General features: G+C 39.3%; 1 protein-coding gene across 1 annotated transcript in view; it reads left to right on the forward strand.

Annotated features, from left to right (window-relative positions):
• The first annotated feature begins 611 nt into the window (after positions 1-611).
• LOC102494498 (zinc finger protein 415-like) overlaps positions 612-15,560 on the forward strand; it is a 33,444-nt gene continuing 18,495 nt past the window's right edge. Inside the window, 3 exon segments of the mRNA XM_027768124.1 lie at positions 612-676; positions 5,663-5,779; positions 11,111-11,171. Of these exon segments, the coding sequence (XP_027623925.1) occupies positions 612-676; positions 5,663-5,779; positions 11,111-11,171 (243 nt within the window).

The following is a 15,560-nucleotide window of genomic DNA, read 5'->3' on the forward strand; positions in this document are numbered from 1 at the left end:
CTCTTTAGCTCCATTTTCTCATCTGTAAGTTGAAACGATAGTACATATGTCAGAGGTATTAATAAACATGGTTGCTTGATGGGCTAGACTTGAATGTCATTTATTATTATTTTTCATCATACACATCTTTTGTACCTAAAGGATTTACCACACTGACAGCAAACTCAAAGCTAAAAAAATATTAGTTTATAGAACTTACACTATGAGATTTTTACAGGCAAAGCCATAATATAAAACTTAAGTGGTATATATTTCAAGTTTCATTTATTCAGCTTTGCCTTAGGCCACATGCTTACCGTAGTGCATCGACAGGCCACCACATTCTGGGTGTCGTAAGTCATTGGGGTTCACCAGGCTTTGATGACATGTGGATTCTCGACAGGTGCCTGAGGCTGCAGGAGCAGTTCTGATGAAGCCTTGCATAGTGGATGCATTTTACACCATGGCAAATCAGGGCAGCTTGCACTCAGCCCATTAGCTGAGAATGGTGTAACCGACACTGATCTATTCTCCCAACTCCAGGGCATGCGCAGAGCTGGGCTCTGGATTCTGTGGTGAGTCTTGAAGGATGATGTGTAGATTAGTTAGAGGTATCTGCTCTCAGGAACAAAATGCCCATAAGTGGCTTAATCATACAAAGAATATCATCTCACGTCATCACCGGTCAGGACACAGGGTAATTTGCGAGTCAGGGCAGCAGTTCAGCAACGCTGCTGAAGACTCGAGTGCTGTATTTTCCTTCTTGTCTGCCACATGAATGTTAGTCTCTGCTCTCGTAGCAAGAGGGTTACAGCCCTCTAGGAGCCCAGTGGAACTAGCATGGCATCCCTTGGAAGAAAAAGAGCCTTTGCTTTTTTTTTTTTTTTGGATACTTTCCATGAATAAAGAGAATGTCTCCTGTATTCACTGTAAGACCTTCCGGGTAGAATTGGGCCATATATTCATTTCCTTGCAGGAAGATGGCGTGGGAGGAAGAAAGTCTGGCACACAGCCTGTTCTTCAAGGCTGGAGATGGGAGCTGCTGGGTTGGGGAGCATGGGCAGTAAAGAGGGTCTCTCTCACACGTTCTGGACGCTATGCTTTCTGAAGCACTGATGCATAAAACACACAGGCTATACAAACAAAAGTGTAGACAGTACTCCTATGTAAGTATGAAATGTGTAACTCTCATTGCTTCATATTTGGAAAATAATAGCAAATGTGTTTTCCATCAATTGATATACAGATATTTTATTTGGTCAAGTTTCATCCTCTAGATTATTAGGTGTTAGAAAATTTCTATAGCATAGAAAACTCTATGAAAGAGGATTTCAACTATTATTTAACTGTTCTGCAGTTTCATAATAAAGTTACTCTCTGAGCCTCTTTACACATTTATCAGCCTTGACTTAGGTACTCCCAAAATTCTAGAATCCCTCCTGGAGATCCTTTACTTTTGCATCTCTAGGTTTAAAAATTCCAATTGTTTCTAACACCTACATACATTTTATCACCTTTACTCAACTCCGAAACTTTACTTCATTAATGTGTATGGATAATGTTCTATTCCGTCACATCTTATTAAGAACTAATGAAGCTCTTCTAGACTTAATTTTAGGATTCAGTGGCTGTCTAGATTTTCTTGTATCAGCATTCACTTCTGTCATCACATGCCTTGGTAATTTCTCCTTCTCACTGCAGCACATTTTGTGACTAACGATTGCCTCGAGCCTTCCTCCCTCTGCAAGATTCTGCTCCAGCCCCAGCAGACACGGTCCGCACACCTTCCAGACATTGTTGTCCTACTGCAGGAACTAAGGTTAGTCCATACATTCGATCTCAGCCTACACTCACCCGGAGGAGAACCAGCCTGTGAGTGAACCCTGTTATTGCACCAGACACATTCCCTCTCATTCTTTTTCATTTTGATCTTTTGCTGTTTTCAATCGCTGTTTTAAGAACACACTATATCTCCTGTGGGGAATGAATTCAATACAACGAGAATAATTAAGTACATTTTCAGGGTTGTAGGGTTTTAAATTCTATGTCCTAACATTGATTTTCTGTCTAGTAAAAGGAAGTAATGATGACAATAATAATAGTAGCACCAATAGCAACAACAGCATTTACAACACCATTGATTACAAAGTGTTAGGGAAAAACTTAGAAGCCTGTTACTATAGGGTGAGTGGATTTCAAGTCCTAACCAACTTTTTACCTTCCATTTATTTTCATATAGGCACTAACTGTTGAAGACAATATAACCTAAGAAGATTTACAAAAAGTGATGCCTTTCTCTGAGGGAAAAGGAGACATTGTGACAATTTTTTGCAAAGTATCCCAAATCCAGTGACTCTTTCTGCAACCTATTGTTTCCTCCTAATCTTTCAATATCAAGTTGCAGCAGAAATTTGTTATTAGTTGGCCTGTTTTTCCGAAGTTGTCTTTACTAAAAATAGTTCATTCAGAAGTTTCCACCCACTTTATGGAAATGAACTGCAAGTCAACTCAGATATTTAAAACACGGGAGAAGAAAGGCTTCCATAGCCCTGCCAGGGTGAGTCATGGATTCACTCACCTGATAATCACCTCTTAATGAGTCAGTGCAACTTCTGCATATTGCTTAAAGTTAAAGATTTTGTAAGCTAAGGGCTAAAAAGCATTCCAAGTAAATATGCATAATTAATATGTTTAGAAGATTCTTATGGTTTAATACATTGTATTAATTTCTCTATGGCATTAATTTCATAAGTTTACTTGCAACCTCATCCTCATCTATGTGCATTTGTTACTGTTATATAAATACCCTTTCTAAAGTTCTCTGTTGGGGCCAGCAGGTAGCATGATGGCTAAGGCACTTGACTCTTACATATCCGATAGTGGTTTGAATCCCGGACCTGGTGGCTTAAAATCATGCTAGGTGCTTGCATGTGCACGCTCAAAATCCTGAGAGGTGAATGGTGGAGAAGGGATTGTGGTGTGGCTGTCCTCAACCCACTGCCTCCCCTGAGGGTGATTTCTCATTTTCCATCTCTCTGTCTTTTGCAAGCATGCGTACACTAGAACAAAAACAAAACAAAGCAAAAACTCTTGACAATAATATGTGTGACATTATACTTGATTTGATTGTCATGCACTATGTGCATACTTTGAAAACCATACTGTTTGCTATAGTGATGCATAGTGATTAAATATGAATAAGAAATTATAAAAATCAGACAAACCCTTCATACTATCTCAAATATTCCAGGAGATAGTTTTTTCAAAAGCATTCTGGAGTCTTAGTTCACCAGTTTCAAAGGGTTCAATATAAGCAATTAGTGTGAATCCTAATTAAATTCTACAAAACTGATCCTCTTTTTCTCCCTCAGTCTATTAACTATAGTTACAAGAAGGAAAAATAAATTTTTCTTGAACTCTGTGGCCTGTGTACTATCACTCTCGAACAAGTGGGCTTGATATTAAATCCTTCAAAAAACACTGTGCTATGTGCAATGGCGAGCCATTAGGATGTAGAGGAAAACATTTATTTTCCAGATGTTTCTGCATATTCATGATAGATTTAATGAAATCTGTTTTGAATTCCCTTAATAGCTACAAGTGTCCTTCTTGTCTGGACTTAATCAGGAACTATGAATATAGTTAGTTGGTTAGCAAAAATCAAGTCTGTGATGTGTCCTGGAAAATGATGATGTACTTAGAAACAGAGATGTATTGGGAGCAATGAACCAGGTAGAGAAGGAGAAGCACCTACCAAAACATCTTAGCTGCTGGATATCTAAACGTGGGAAGAGGGAAGCTTCTGGTACATATTTTATAGTGTTCTCTGATGATGTGTCAGTTACTAACAGCTCAATAATGCTACTAAACAATGAAGCACATATTTCAGTGATTAACAAAATAAACATTAAATTTTCTCACGTGTCTGAGAGACATCTGGGCGAGTCTGTTGCCCTGGCTGTACATGGCAGGTCATGGCTGGCTTTCCCTGTGTTAGCAGACAACTGGTGGGTGAGGCAAGTGCAGGCTGACTGGGGGTGACTCATCTCTGCTCCCTGGCCTCTCAATGGCTTACCAATTAGTCTTAGTTTTTCTCATGTTAAACCAGGGTCCAAGGAATGAAGTGGAGCTACTCGAGACTTGTGAAGCTTCATCTAAGAATACCTCTTAATGAGTCAGTGCAACTTCTGCATATTGCTTAAAGTTAAAGATTTTGTAAGCTAAGGGCTAAAAAGCATTCCAAGTAAATATGCATAATTAATATGTTTAGAAGATTCTTATGGTTTAATACATTGTATTAATTTCTCTATGGCATTAATTTCATAAGTTTACTTGCAACCTCATCCTCATCTATGTGCATTTGTTACTGTTATATAAATACCCTTTCTAAAGTTCTCTGTTGGGGCCAGCAGGTAGCATGATGGCTAAGGCACTTGACTCTTACATATCCGATAGTGGTTTGAATCCCGGACCTGGTGGCTTAAAATCATGCTAGGTGCTTGCATGTGCACGCTCAAAATCCTGAGAGGTGAATGGTGGAGAAGGGATTGTGGTGTGGCTGTCCTCAACCCACTGCCTCCCCTGAGGGTGATTTCTCATTTTCCATCTCTCTGTCTTTTGCAAGCATGCGTACACTAGAACAAAAACAAAACAAAGCAAAAACTCTTGACAATAATATGTGTGACATTATACTTGATTTGATTGTCATGCACTATGTGCATACTTTGAAAACCATACTGTTTGCTATAGTGATGCATAGTGATTAAATATGAATAAGAAATTATAAAAATCAGACAAACCCTTCATACTATCTCAAATATTCCAGGAGATAGTTTTTTCAAAAGCATTCTGGAGTCTTAGTTCACCAGTTTCAAAGGGTTCAATATAAGCAATTAGTGTGAATCCTAATTAAATTCTACAAAACTGATCCTCTTTTTCTCCCTCAGTCTATTAACTATAGTTACAAGAAGGAAAAATAAATTTTTCTTGAACTCTGTGGCCTGTGTACTATCACTCTCGAACAAGTGGGCTTGATATTAAATCCTTCAAAAAACACTGTGCTATGTGCAATGGCGAGCCATTAGGATGTAGAGGAAAACATTTATTTTCCAGATGTTTCTGCATATTCATGATAGATTTAATGAAATCTGTTTTGAATTCCCTTAATAGCTACAAGTGTCCTTCTTGTCTGGACTTAATCAGGAACTATGAATATAGTTAGTTGGTTAGCAAAAATCAAGTCTGTGATGTGTCCTGGAAAATGATGATGTACTTAGAAACAGAGATGTATTGGGAGCAATGAACCAGGTAGAGAAGGAGAAGCACCTACCAAAACATCTTAGCTGCTGGATATCTAAACGTGGGAAGAGGGAAGCTTCTGGTACATATTTTATAGTGTTCTCTGATGATGTGTCAGTTACTAACAGCTCAATAATGCTACTAAACAATGAAGCACATATTTCAGTGATTAACAAAATAAACATTAAATTTTCTCACGTGTCTGAGAGACATCTGGGCGAGTCTGTTGCCCTGGCTGTACATGGCAGGTCATGGCTGGCTTTCCCTGTGTTAGCAGACAACTGGTGGGTGAGGCAAGTGCAGGCTGACTGGGGGTGACTCATCTCTGCTCCCTGGCCTCTCAATGGCTTACCAATTAGTCTTAGTTTTTCTCATGTTAAACCAGGGTCCAAGGAATGAAGTGGAGCTACTCGAGACTTGTGAAGCTTCATCTAAGAATAAGTCTAAGTGACCTCTCTGCATTCTATTGGCCAAAGCAAGACAAGCTCAGCCTAGACACCAGGTTAGTCCAACAGCCTCTTCTTCATGTGAGGAGCTATAAAATGTCACTTTGCATATGAAGTTAACATAAGAAAGAGTGAAGAATTATGGTCATTTTTTTGCAATTAGAACACCACAAATTTTTATTGAAAATCATCTACATAGCTATACCTTTATTAAATACATATCTCTATTAAATTATCAAAAAAAATATATATATATATACTCTATCTATATTTTATGGTAGATATTGTGCAAGTGAGAGAGAGCACAGCCCAAACAGGACCCAGTCATGCCACAAGCCCTTTTCCCCAGTTCTCCAACTCTTTGGAATCTTGGGTGCCTATAGGCACAGCCATTGTGTTTCCAGATTGATCTGTGGTCTGAATCCATGGCCAGCCCTGTGTCTTCTAGCACAGCAGTTTAGCATGCTATAGACTATACCACCTGGGCTGGGATTCTGTATCTGTTTTTGATGTTATAATTGCTCCCTAATCCAGAGAAAAAAGAAATAGAATGTAACAATCTCTACTTCTGGGAGACCTTGTGATTGTAAGTGAATGAGGGGTCAGAGGGTGGCATGGTGGTTAAGGTGGCCACATGGCTGACTGCACAGTTTGAGTTCTGAATTTGGTGACTTGGAAAACATACTAGGCACGCCCAAAATCCTGAAAAGAGAAATAGAGGAGAAGGGATTACGGTGTGACTTTCTTCTGGGGGGGGGGGCGCTTTCTCACTTTCCTTCTCTCTCTCTCTCTCTTTCCTGTGAGTGTATGCACCCTCTAACAAATTAAAAATAAGTAAAGGAGATTATGATCAGAGGGTAACAGATATCAAAAGAATGAAATGGAAAAATGAAAAATGGATCTATATTCTGCACATATCATAGGAAAATACGCTTTAAAATATTAAACTTTTGGACCTTCCCTATAGCCTAGTGATTAAGGGAACTGACCGCACAATACTGACGACATGGTTTGAATCAGCCCCAGCAGCTTGAGAAACACTTCAGGCATATGTACATGGGTGTGCGTCCCAAATCCCAACAAGGAGAAATGGAGAAGGATCTGTAGTAGCAACCCCTATCTGGGGTTCTCTCTCTCTCTCTCTAGCTAGTACATGCATTTTCTGGCATTAAACAAAGTAATTAGTTACAAAATACTAAACTTTTATTCAGCAGTTTAGAAATGCACAAGGAGTGACTAGGAAGAGAGTGAAGACAGGTCTTCAGCCCACAGGGACTATCGCACAGCTGCCAGTGGCAGGAGGTGATTCAGTTTCTGCGTGCTCCCAGAAGGGGTAAGTCAGCTGGGCCAACAGGGGAGTCACTCTGCAGGGTGGGGTTGAGCTGGCCCCATCGGAGGAAACTCCAGGTGCATCATAATTACTGGGTGCCAGAAAGTGCCTATATCTTGGGACCAGCAGTTAGTATAATGGCTATGTTGCTGGACTCCCACGTAGTCGACCGCAGTTCACGTCCCAGACCCGGTGGCTTAAAACTCACGCCGGGCACGTGTGCGTGCGTGCCCAAGATCCCAAGAGGAGAATGGAGGAGAAGGGATTGCAGTGTGGCCATCCCCCCTGGGGGGTGATTTCCTGCTTTCTGTCTCTCTGTCTCTCTCTGTCTGTCTGGCGAGCTCACGCAGTCTATAGCAAAAAGCTCTTAAAAAAAAAAAGAAAAGAAAAGAAAAAAGGAAAAAAAAGAAAGAAAAGAAAGTGCCTAAATCTGAGCTCAGAATGCTTGGTCCCATCCATTTGGTGTAGTGGATAATTCTACTTAATGATTATTCTGCTCTATCTTCTTGTCCTAGCGTTCTAGATATTCTAAATATGTGCTTTCTGGGGTGAAGGGGGAGCTTCAAACAGAAACTTGCATAGCACAAAAAGTAAAAAATAATGAATTGAACCTACACTTAAGGACTGTAAAATCACCTAATAAAGTTCCATGTCTGAAATCAACATTAAAACATACATACTGACTTGTGGTTGTCTATCGAACATGAAGGAATTTTGAAAGATCAGGTGGCGGCAATAAGGCAGGCTTGTGCCTTTGATTTGACTCATGCCAAGGCCATCACCAGCCATGAGCTTCACGAACAGAAGAGTCTGTGAGGGACATGACAGTGCATTTTCCAATCCTGGTCATGATGATATCCTCCATTCTACATGTTCTAAATGCAAGGTGGCCCCATCTGCCGACTTGAACAAGTGGAATCTGATTGCTCTTCTTCTGACGCTTGACTGGCCTGTGTAGCTTGGTTTATAGGGAAGCGAGGTCATGTGACTCTCAGGCTGGGCAGGAAAAGGCCTGTAGCTTCCACCCTGTTTTGGAATTTTGAATCTGTAGATGCCCTCAGGGTCCAGGCCATGCAGAAGTGCCATGTTCAGGAGTCCCATCCAAGCTGCTTATACCTTCTCCCAGCTCGGGACCCAGGCAGATGCATGTGGAAGCTTCCAGATGAGTACAGTTAGTGGATTGTGCAATGTCCCCTAATGACCCTAACATCATGAGCTTCATGAAGTCTCAGATATCATGGAGTAGACACAAAAGTAAAAATTTAGAGGTCAGTGGTGGCGTAGTGGTAGAACATGACCCTCTTCAAATCATATGGAAACATTTCTGGTTCAAGCCTGGAGATCTCCCCAAGTACACCAGGCATGTGTGTGTCCAGGATTCAGGGCTGGTGGGAGGCTGGGGTAGATGTGGTATCAAGATCATGTTGAAGGTGTTCTCTCTCTCTCTGTATGTGTCTTCCTCATGGAAGAAATGCATAAATAAACTTAAAGAAAAACTAAACTCTAAATTTCTGGTCCACAGACTCCATGAACAAAAGGAAATAATTGTTCCCTTACAATGCTCAATTTATTAGGATGCTTCATTATATTGAAATGCATAATCAGACCAAGGAACAGGCATTTTACTGTGTAAGTGCTGAAGACTCAGGAGACACAGCACAAGCCACAAGCAGACTAGTCACCTCTGCCTCATCTCCTTGAGAACATCAAAATATGTCACTGCATTGAGGGGTCATGGCCGGGGTGGGGCAGGCAGAGAGGGAGGACAAATATCTGAGAAGAAAGAAAGAAGACTGGTAATACATCTTGCACATTGAATTGATTGCCTTTTCAGAAATGACTGAAAAACACTAAAACTGGAAGATATTAGAATAGACTTAATATTTTAATCCACCCTCCACCCTTCAATCAATGAAGTCCTTAAGTCAGACAAGAATCATCTTACAAAAGAGAAACAGCTATGTTTATTGCACTAATCAACTTGTAGAATTAAATGTTGACTCTAGCCATTTATTCAATGAAGACAACCTAGTTAATTTGTAGAGGCTTTGGTGTTGTGAGAATTGAACTAAAGCGTGAATGGCATTTGCAATTGTCGTTAAAACTGAACATTTTTATTCATTGAACTGCACTGAAAATTAGAAATTTAAGATAAATGATCTGAAGATGTGCTGCTTCCTATATTACCTTAAGATGATTTGTTTTCTTAATGTTTCAGGCTCTGAAGCAAGTGACACCATATGAATTTCAGATTTACAGAAAGCTCCTCTCATTCATTTGGGCCAACCATGTCCCTGCTGTGGATTCACTTTGCATGCGTAGCATCTGCATTCGTGCCCTTTCATCTGCAAAATGAATGTGATATGAGGGAAAAACAAAACAACTCTGTCAAGCACAAATCAGCGTCATTTGGAAGGGCAGCATCTTGACATCTACTCGAAAGAAGAGAAAATCATGAAAATAAGTCATAAGAAAAATGAGCAAGGTGGATAAATGTGCAATGGAAATATGATGTTTTAGCTATGTTGCTTCACTTGATTTATGGTGCAAGGTTTCAGTAAATATGTGTATAATTTTGTTGAATGTTTTCCCAAGTAAATGCCTCATTGAGACCAGAGGCAGAATTACTTAAGAATTAGTGAGCCGTGATCCTCTCAGGCGTGGATGATCAAGTATGGCTAAGAGATGGTGTGTGAGCTCTCTGTGGAAGCCCAGGGCTGGGTGAGATATTCATGCTCCTTTGTCCATATTACAAGGTGCTGCAGCGGCAAGAGAGACATCTCAGCCCATGTGGGTGTGTGCGCGTCTTTGAGCCTGTGTGATTGCTCACGTCAGGAGGAACTGACATATTTGATTCTTCGCTAAGTTTTAATCTTAGATCAGACAGGTAATATTAATAAAGGATATTTGCAAAGACACAGGACGATTTTGTTTTATAAAAAAGAACGCCTCAGTGGAAACTGAGGGAAGTGCAGCAGGATGGACAGACGCTGTATTCACTAAGCTTTACCATGCTGGGAGGCCCGCTGGTCTCAGGATCTAACCAAAACTCTTTCGTAGATTTCTGACAGTCTCATTTTCTAGTACGGGACACGTTTATTTTTAAATGTTATGGAAAATACTTTGTTTTTAGCAATGCAACATCATTTTAATTCAACAAGATAAGAAATGGGCTCCTTCTTTTGTTTTAAATTGACTTAAGGTGGGTGTGCTTTCCATAGATAGAGCTAGAAAGAGAGAGGAAGAGAAAGCATTCCTTCTTAGGGTACGGTCACCATGAAATCCCTTCTCTCATTTCCTTGTTCTGTTAGGATGTGAGCACATAAGTACATGAACCTGAAATGTTTTTCAAGCCACCGGGAATAAGCTTTGAACTGGAATCAGCCATATGGGATCCTTAACTATCAGGCTACAGGGCCAGCCCTGGTCTTATCTTCTTTCATAAAAGCAATAATGAAAATAATAACACTACATCATAATTGCTTTGTGACTTCATACCTACACATACTCTCCTCAATTGATTTGTTACCAAACTTCCAAGACAGACAGAACAATCTTAAAGCAGCGAGTGGAATATCAGAGAGAAGGAGATTTAAAGCCTTTTCTGTCAACTGCTCATTTAGAACAAGACTGTAGGTGTATGAATCGGTTTGCAGGACACTTGATACTATTTCTAGTGCCATGTTTTAATGACCTTAAGTGAAGCCACCATAGTATTGTTTGTGTCTTTTGTTTCCTCGTATATAAAACATGGATCACAAAACACTATGGTTCTGCATGACACTCTATTTAGTAGTTACATACAAAGATAGATAATACAACACAAACATCTGAAAACATTTGAAAACAAGTTGTAATTATAAACCATCTGTGACAGACGGCTGAGTTGACGATATATTTTCTTACATTGGTAGATGTTTTCTGACGACCTAGAGGATGAAGAGTACAAAGTAAGAGTCTCAGACTGGATCCACAATTACTAGACTTAAATTCTAACTCAGCTGTTTGTGGACACAAGTGACTCTGCAGTTTTGTGCCTGATGTCCCTTCTCTGTAGAATAGGAGATAACCGTGTACAACCGACAGAGCAATGTGAAGATGAAATGAGTCGATGCAGGGTAATTAGAGGAGGGCTAATGCTGGGTAACCTTTATATAAAAGTGTGTTATTGTCAAATGCTGGCAAATACATTCATAGCAACGGCCCTATCTTGAATTCTCATGAATAACTTATTCATTTATACAAATAATGAGTTTTCATTTTACTTTGCCTTGCTATTTTTCTTTTACATAATAAATTTCCTTGAGTTGTACTTTTACATCTAGTCACTTGTTTTGGCCATTTTGAAAGCAATTGGTTTGTTGATAAGATGGAAGTGCTCGTTTTCCTTTGACTAAACAGTATAATAACGCTTTCACTTACGATTTCGATGCGCTATATGAACGCTGTTATTCTGATGTCATTTGATAGTGTCTACCTTTGCATGTGAGATAGGTAGTATATAGTTGGGAAGAATCGTTCAGGGGAGAAGAGAGTCTCTAGAAATAAAGGTGAAATAGCCACAGAGAATGAGCCAAGCCATGTAGCGTCTTATACTGTCTCAAAAGATTTTCAAAGGCAGATGAAAATTGACGCCTGCATGTCTAACATATAATGTGACTTGCAACAAGCTCAAAATAATTTTTAAAATTTAATTACTTGATTTGTTAAGAATCTCCAAGTGTGAGGAAGTCGGGCCAGATTTTTCATTCTACTTCATAATGCCTTTGCATTCATATAAATAGTGCATCAATTTATATAACATGAAATGAGGAGGCACTGTTTATCGCAAGCTTATAGAAAGCCTGGCTTGAGAAAGAAACAGGTATATGTTGACATTTCTAACATCTTAAATATTCACTAAGGTGTGTGTGTATGTGTGTGTGCATGCATGGTTTACCTAGAACAAGTCAGGGGGACTTCAAAAAGTAAATGAAAAAAAATCCAATTAAAATACAAGTTTATTTTGGTGCAAAAATTTTTTGAAATCCATGCATGGTTTTCTCATCATTTGCATTTTCATGAACTTTTTAAAGAAACAACTTGATTATAGATTTTGGCAACTACCTACTAAACTGAATTTTCTTAACAGATTCTTTCCTTTAATTTTCTTATTTAATTAAAAAAGAAAAATTTACTTTGTTTATGTTCTATAATGTCTCTTTAATTTTAATAAAACATTTAAGGTGCTATTTGAAACCAAATTGATTGAAGCCATATGGTGTGGGCAGCTTTTTCTGAATTCATTATTTCCATACTTGAACAGGATAGAGTAGAGAGGTTTGGATAAAGGCCAAGTAACAATAAATTTCTCACATTTTTGTTGACTCACCTAGTTTACAAACTTTAAAACATTGTGAGCATTGCCAAAGAAATAGTGTTTTCTCTAAATATTGAATAAATGATAGAAAGTAAATAAGAACAAAGTGATTTAATCTAAGCATAGGAAAACAAGACAAGTAGAGACCCTATTAAATACTGTAATATATTTTAAAAACACCAATCACACTTACTAACATTTAGAACTTATCACATTAGTGAGTTGACAATTCCTTTATTTTATATTAATTAATAACATACAGTATTATTAAATATATTAACAATTTGCTATTTCTAAAAAATTAGATTATGTTAAGTAAAAAAAAAATACTTTGACATTTGTAAATTTCAGTAGATACACCAAGTTTTGGATGTCAGTAAACTACATTGATCATCAGACAATGTTTTTACAATTAAGGGACTGTACTTGTTTCTTTTTCTTTTTTTGCGAGAGATTTTTGCTAAAAGATGTGTGCTCCCACTAGAGAAACAGAGAGAGAGATAGAGAGACAGAAAGCAAGAGATCACCCTTCAGGGGGATGGCCATGCCACAAATCCTTCTCCATTTGCCTTTCAGGATTTCGGGCATGCATGCACACATACCCAGTGTGAGTTTTAAGCATGTAGGTCTGGAACTTGAACTGCAGTTGGCCTTATGGAAGTCCAGTGCCTTAACCAGTGCTGGCCCCAAGAGACTATTAAACAAACAATGTCCCATGTGCACGTGACCACTGAGGGCTCAAAATGTGGCTAGTGTGACTGAAGAGCTAAATTCTTAATGTCATTTAATGAAAATGCTAAGAACTACACATGGCCAGTGGGTACTGTATTGGACAGCAGTGGGTTTGAGACTGGCCTGTAACAGGCTAAGACATGAATAAGAAAGTGGTTGCTGTGACCCAGACCAGGTAGTGAAGACCGAATTTTGTCGATGGTCTTTGATGCATTATGAGAAACTGAGTTAAAGGGATTTTTTAAAAAGAGGATGTGGGGGGACCAGCAGTTAGCGTAATTGCTATGTCACTGAACTCCCATGTAGTTGACCGCAGTTCACATCCCAGGCACTGTGGCTTAAAACTCATGCCGGGCGCGTGTGTGCACGTGCCCAAGATCCCGAGAGGAGAACAGAGGAGTAGGGATTGCGGCGTGGCCATCCCCCTAGGGGGTGATTTCTCGCTTTCTGTCTCTCTGTCTCTCTCTGCCTGTCTGGTGAGCGCATGCGCCCTATAGCAGAAAACCTCTCCAGCAGGTGGTGTGGTGGTTAAGAATGCTGGACTCCTACAGGGCTGACCATAGTTTTAGTCTCGGACCCGGCAGCTTGCTTTTTCACCTTCCTGATCTCTCTCTCTCTCTCTCTGTTCTTCTCTGGACAAATTAAAACAAATAAAGTTAAATAAAATAATTCTTAAAAAAATTAAAAAGAGGATGAGATCCACTACACTCTGGGAGCACAGGTAAATATAATGGGGTGTCATCTCAGAATACAGAAGAGCGAGTGTGGGTTAAAGAGGATTCATTGTCTCTGAGACAGAGAAGAAAAGAACAACCAAATATCAAGATGAGGGTGAACCCTGATATGTGAGAGGCACTCATGGGAAACTCATCCAAGGTAGGAGATTGCTGGGCTGATGATATAGAAGGTGGTGCATATGATCATGTCTTTGATTTGTCACTTATTGCATGAATACTTTGAAAAACTGTATTGTGTGCTGTAGAGATACACAACAATTAACTGTGAATAGGAAATCATAAATAGAAAAGAAGGAAGTCAGAAGACTGTGGTGCTACCAATTCTCAAACAGGTTCAAGGAAGTGAAGGGTTCAGAGTATAAAGTCAAAGACAGATGAGGAAAACAAGGACCAAGAAGTGTCTAGTGGCTCTGGTATGCAGATGTCACAAATAACAAAATGCCACTTGATTAGGAATATTGGATCTCTAGTGGCCAAGACTTAAGCTCTTAGTACAGGCAGGTAAACTGTCCCTCACACTTTAACCTTCAACCTTATATTAAAAGCATTACCTAACTATTATGACTCATTCTTTCATATAAACATCTCTCAAATGAATTTGAGTTACCTCTTATTAGAAAATATACCAAATATTCATCAGAAGAGAAAAACTAGAAATCACTTAAATAAAGAAGTCTTATTTTTTATTTGTCTAAAGGGAGAATGTATTCATTGTTGCTACTTTTCAAAATGGATTTTATTATTTTGAACCTATGCATTGTATTTCTTCTGTATATCTGCAAACCCAGAGAGAAAACATTTCTTGTCCTCAGGATCATAAAAGCTAATTATCATGGCAGGGTTAGAGCTGCATTCCAATCCAAGTGGTTTAGATACTCTTGTCAAATCTAGCTGAAGTAATTGCAAGGCATACTCTTTAAGCATGTTTAAAATTCCTGACTGGGCTGTAATGACTCCTGGCTATCTCTTTACCAACTGGGCTCAGGGCTGCTGTGGCTCCTCAGGGCTCCTGGGACTTGCCAATGCTCCATAACAAGTCTCTACCGTTATACAGAGGGGAATACGGGCATGAGTTAAATAGTAGTAACTATGCATCATATTGTCACTTCTGGCCCTCTCCTCAGAGGCTCAGGATGACCAAAGAGGATAGCCCTGTTCACAGGAAGAGCAGAGCGATCTCATTCTAAAAGTCATCTTTCTGCTTTGGTGCCATGCAGCATTTCCCCTGAACCTTGTTGATGGGGTCAGTCTGATTGTATCACCAGCTCTCAAGTAAATGAAAATGTCTGTGAGCTTTTGGAAAAACTGTCATACTGTCACAACCAAGGGCAAAGGGAAAGGGAAAAACAATCAGATGTGGTTTAGCAAAGCACCAATTAAACTGGAACATTGGTCAATTTATTAACTTCTAACTCCAAATTGTAGTTTCTAGATATTATTTCCTACTTAAAGGGACAAGGGGATCTTGGAGAAATGACCACTTTAAGATTTTGGGAGGAAATGCACAAAATGAGCCCAGAACAGGTTGTTATTCCAAAAATCAAGGTAGCTATCAAAGACAGACGGGGTCAAGACTATCAGGGCCATGTCAGTGGAACTTGACCATCAATAAAGACTGTGATCCCCGTGGGTTGAGGCACATCAGGTTTGTTTGTTTGTTTATATATATACATATATAT

Source organism: Tupaia chinensis, unplaced genomic scaffold, assembly GCF_000334495.1.
Source record: "Tupaia chinensis unplaced genomic scaffold, TupChi_1.0 Scaffold145592_1, whole genome shotgun sequence".
NCBI classification, from domain to species: Eukaryota; Metazoa; Chordata; class Mammalia; order Scandentia; family Tupaiidae; genus Tupaia; species Tupaia belangeri.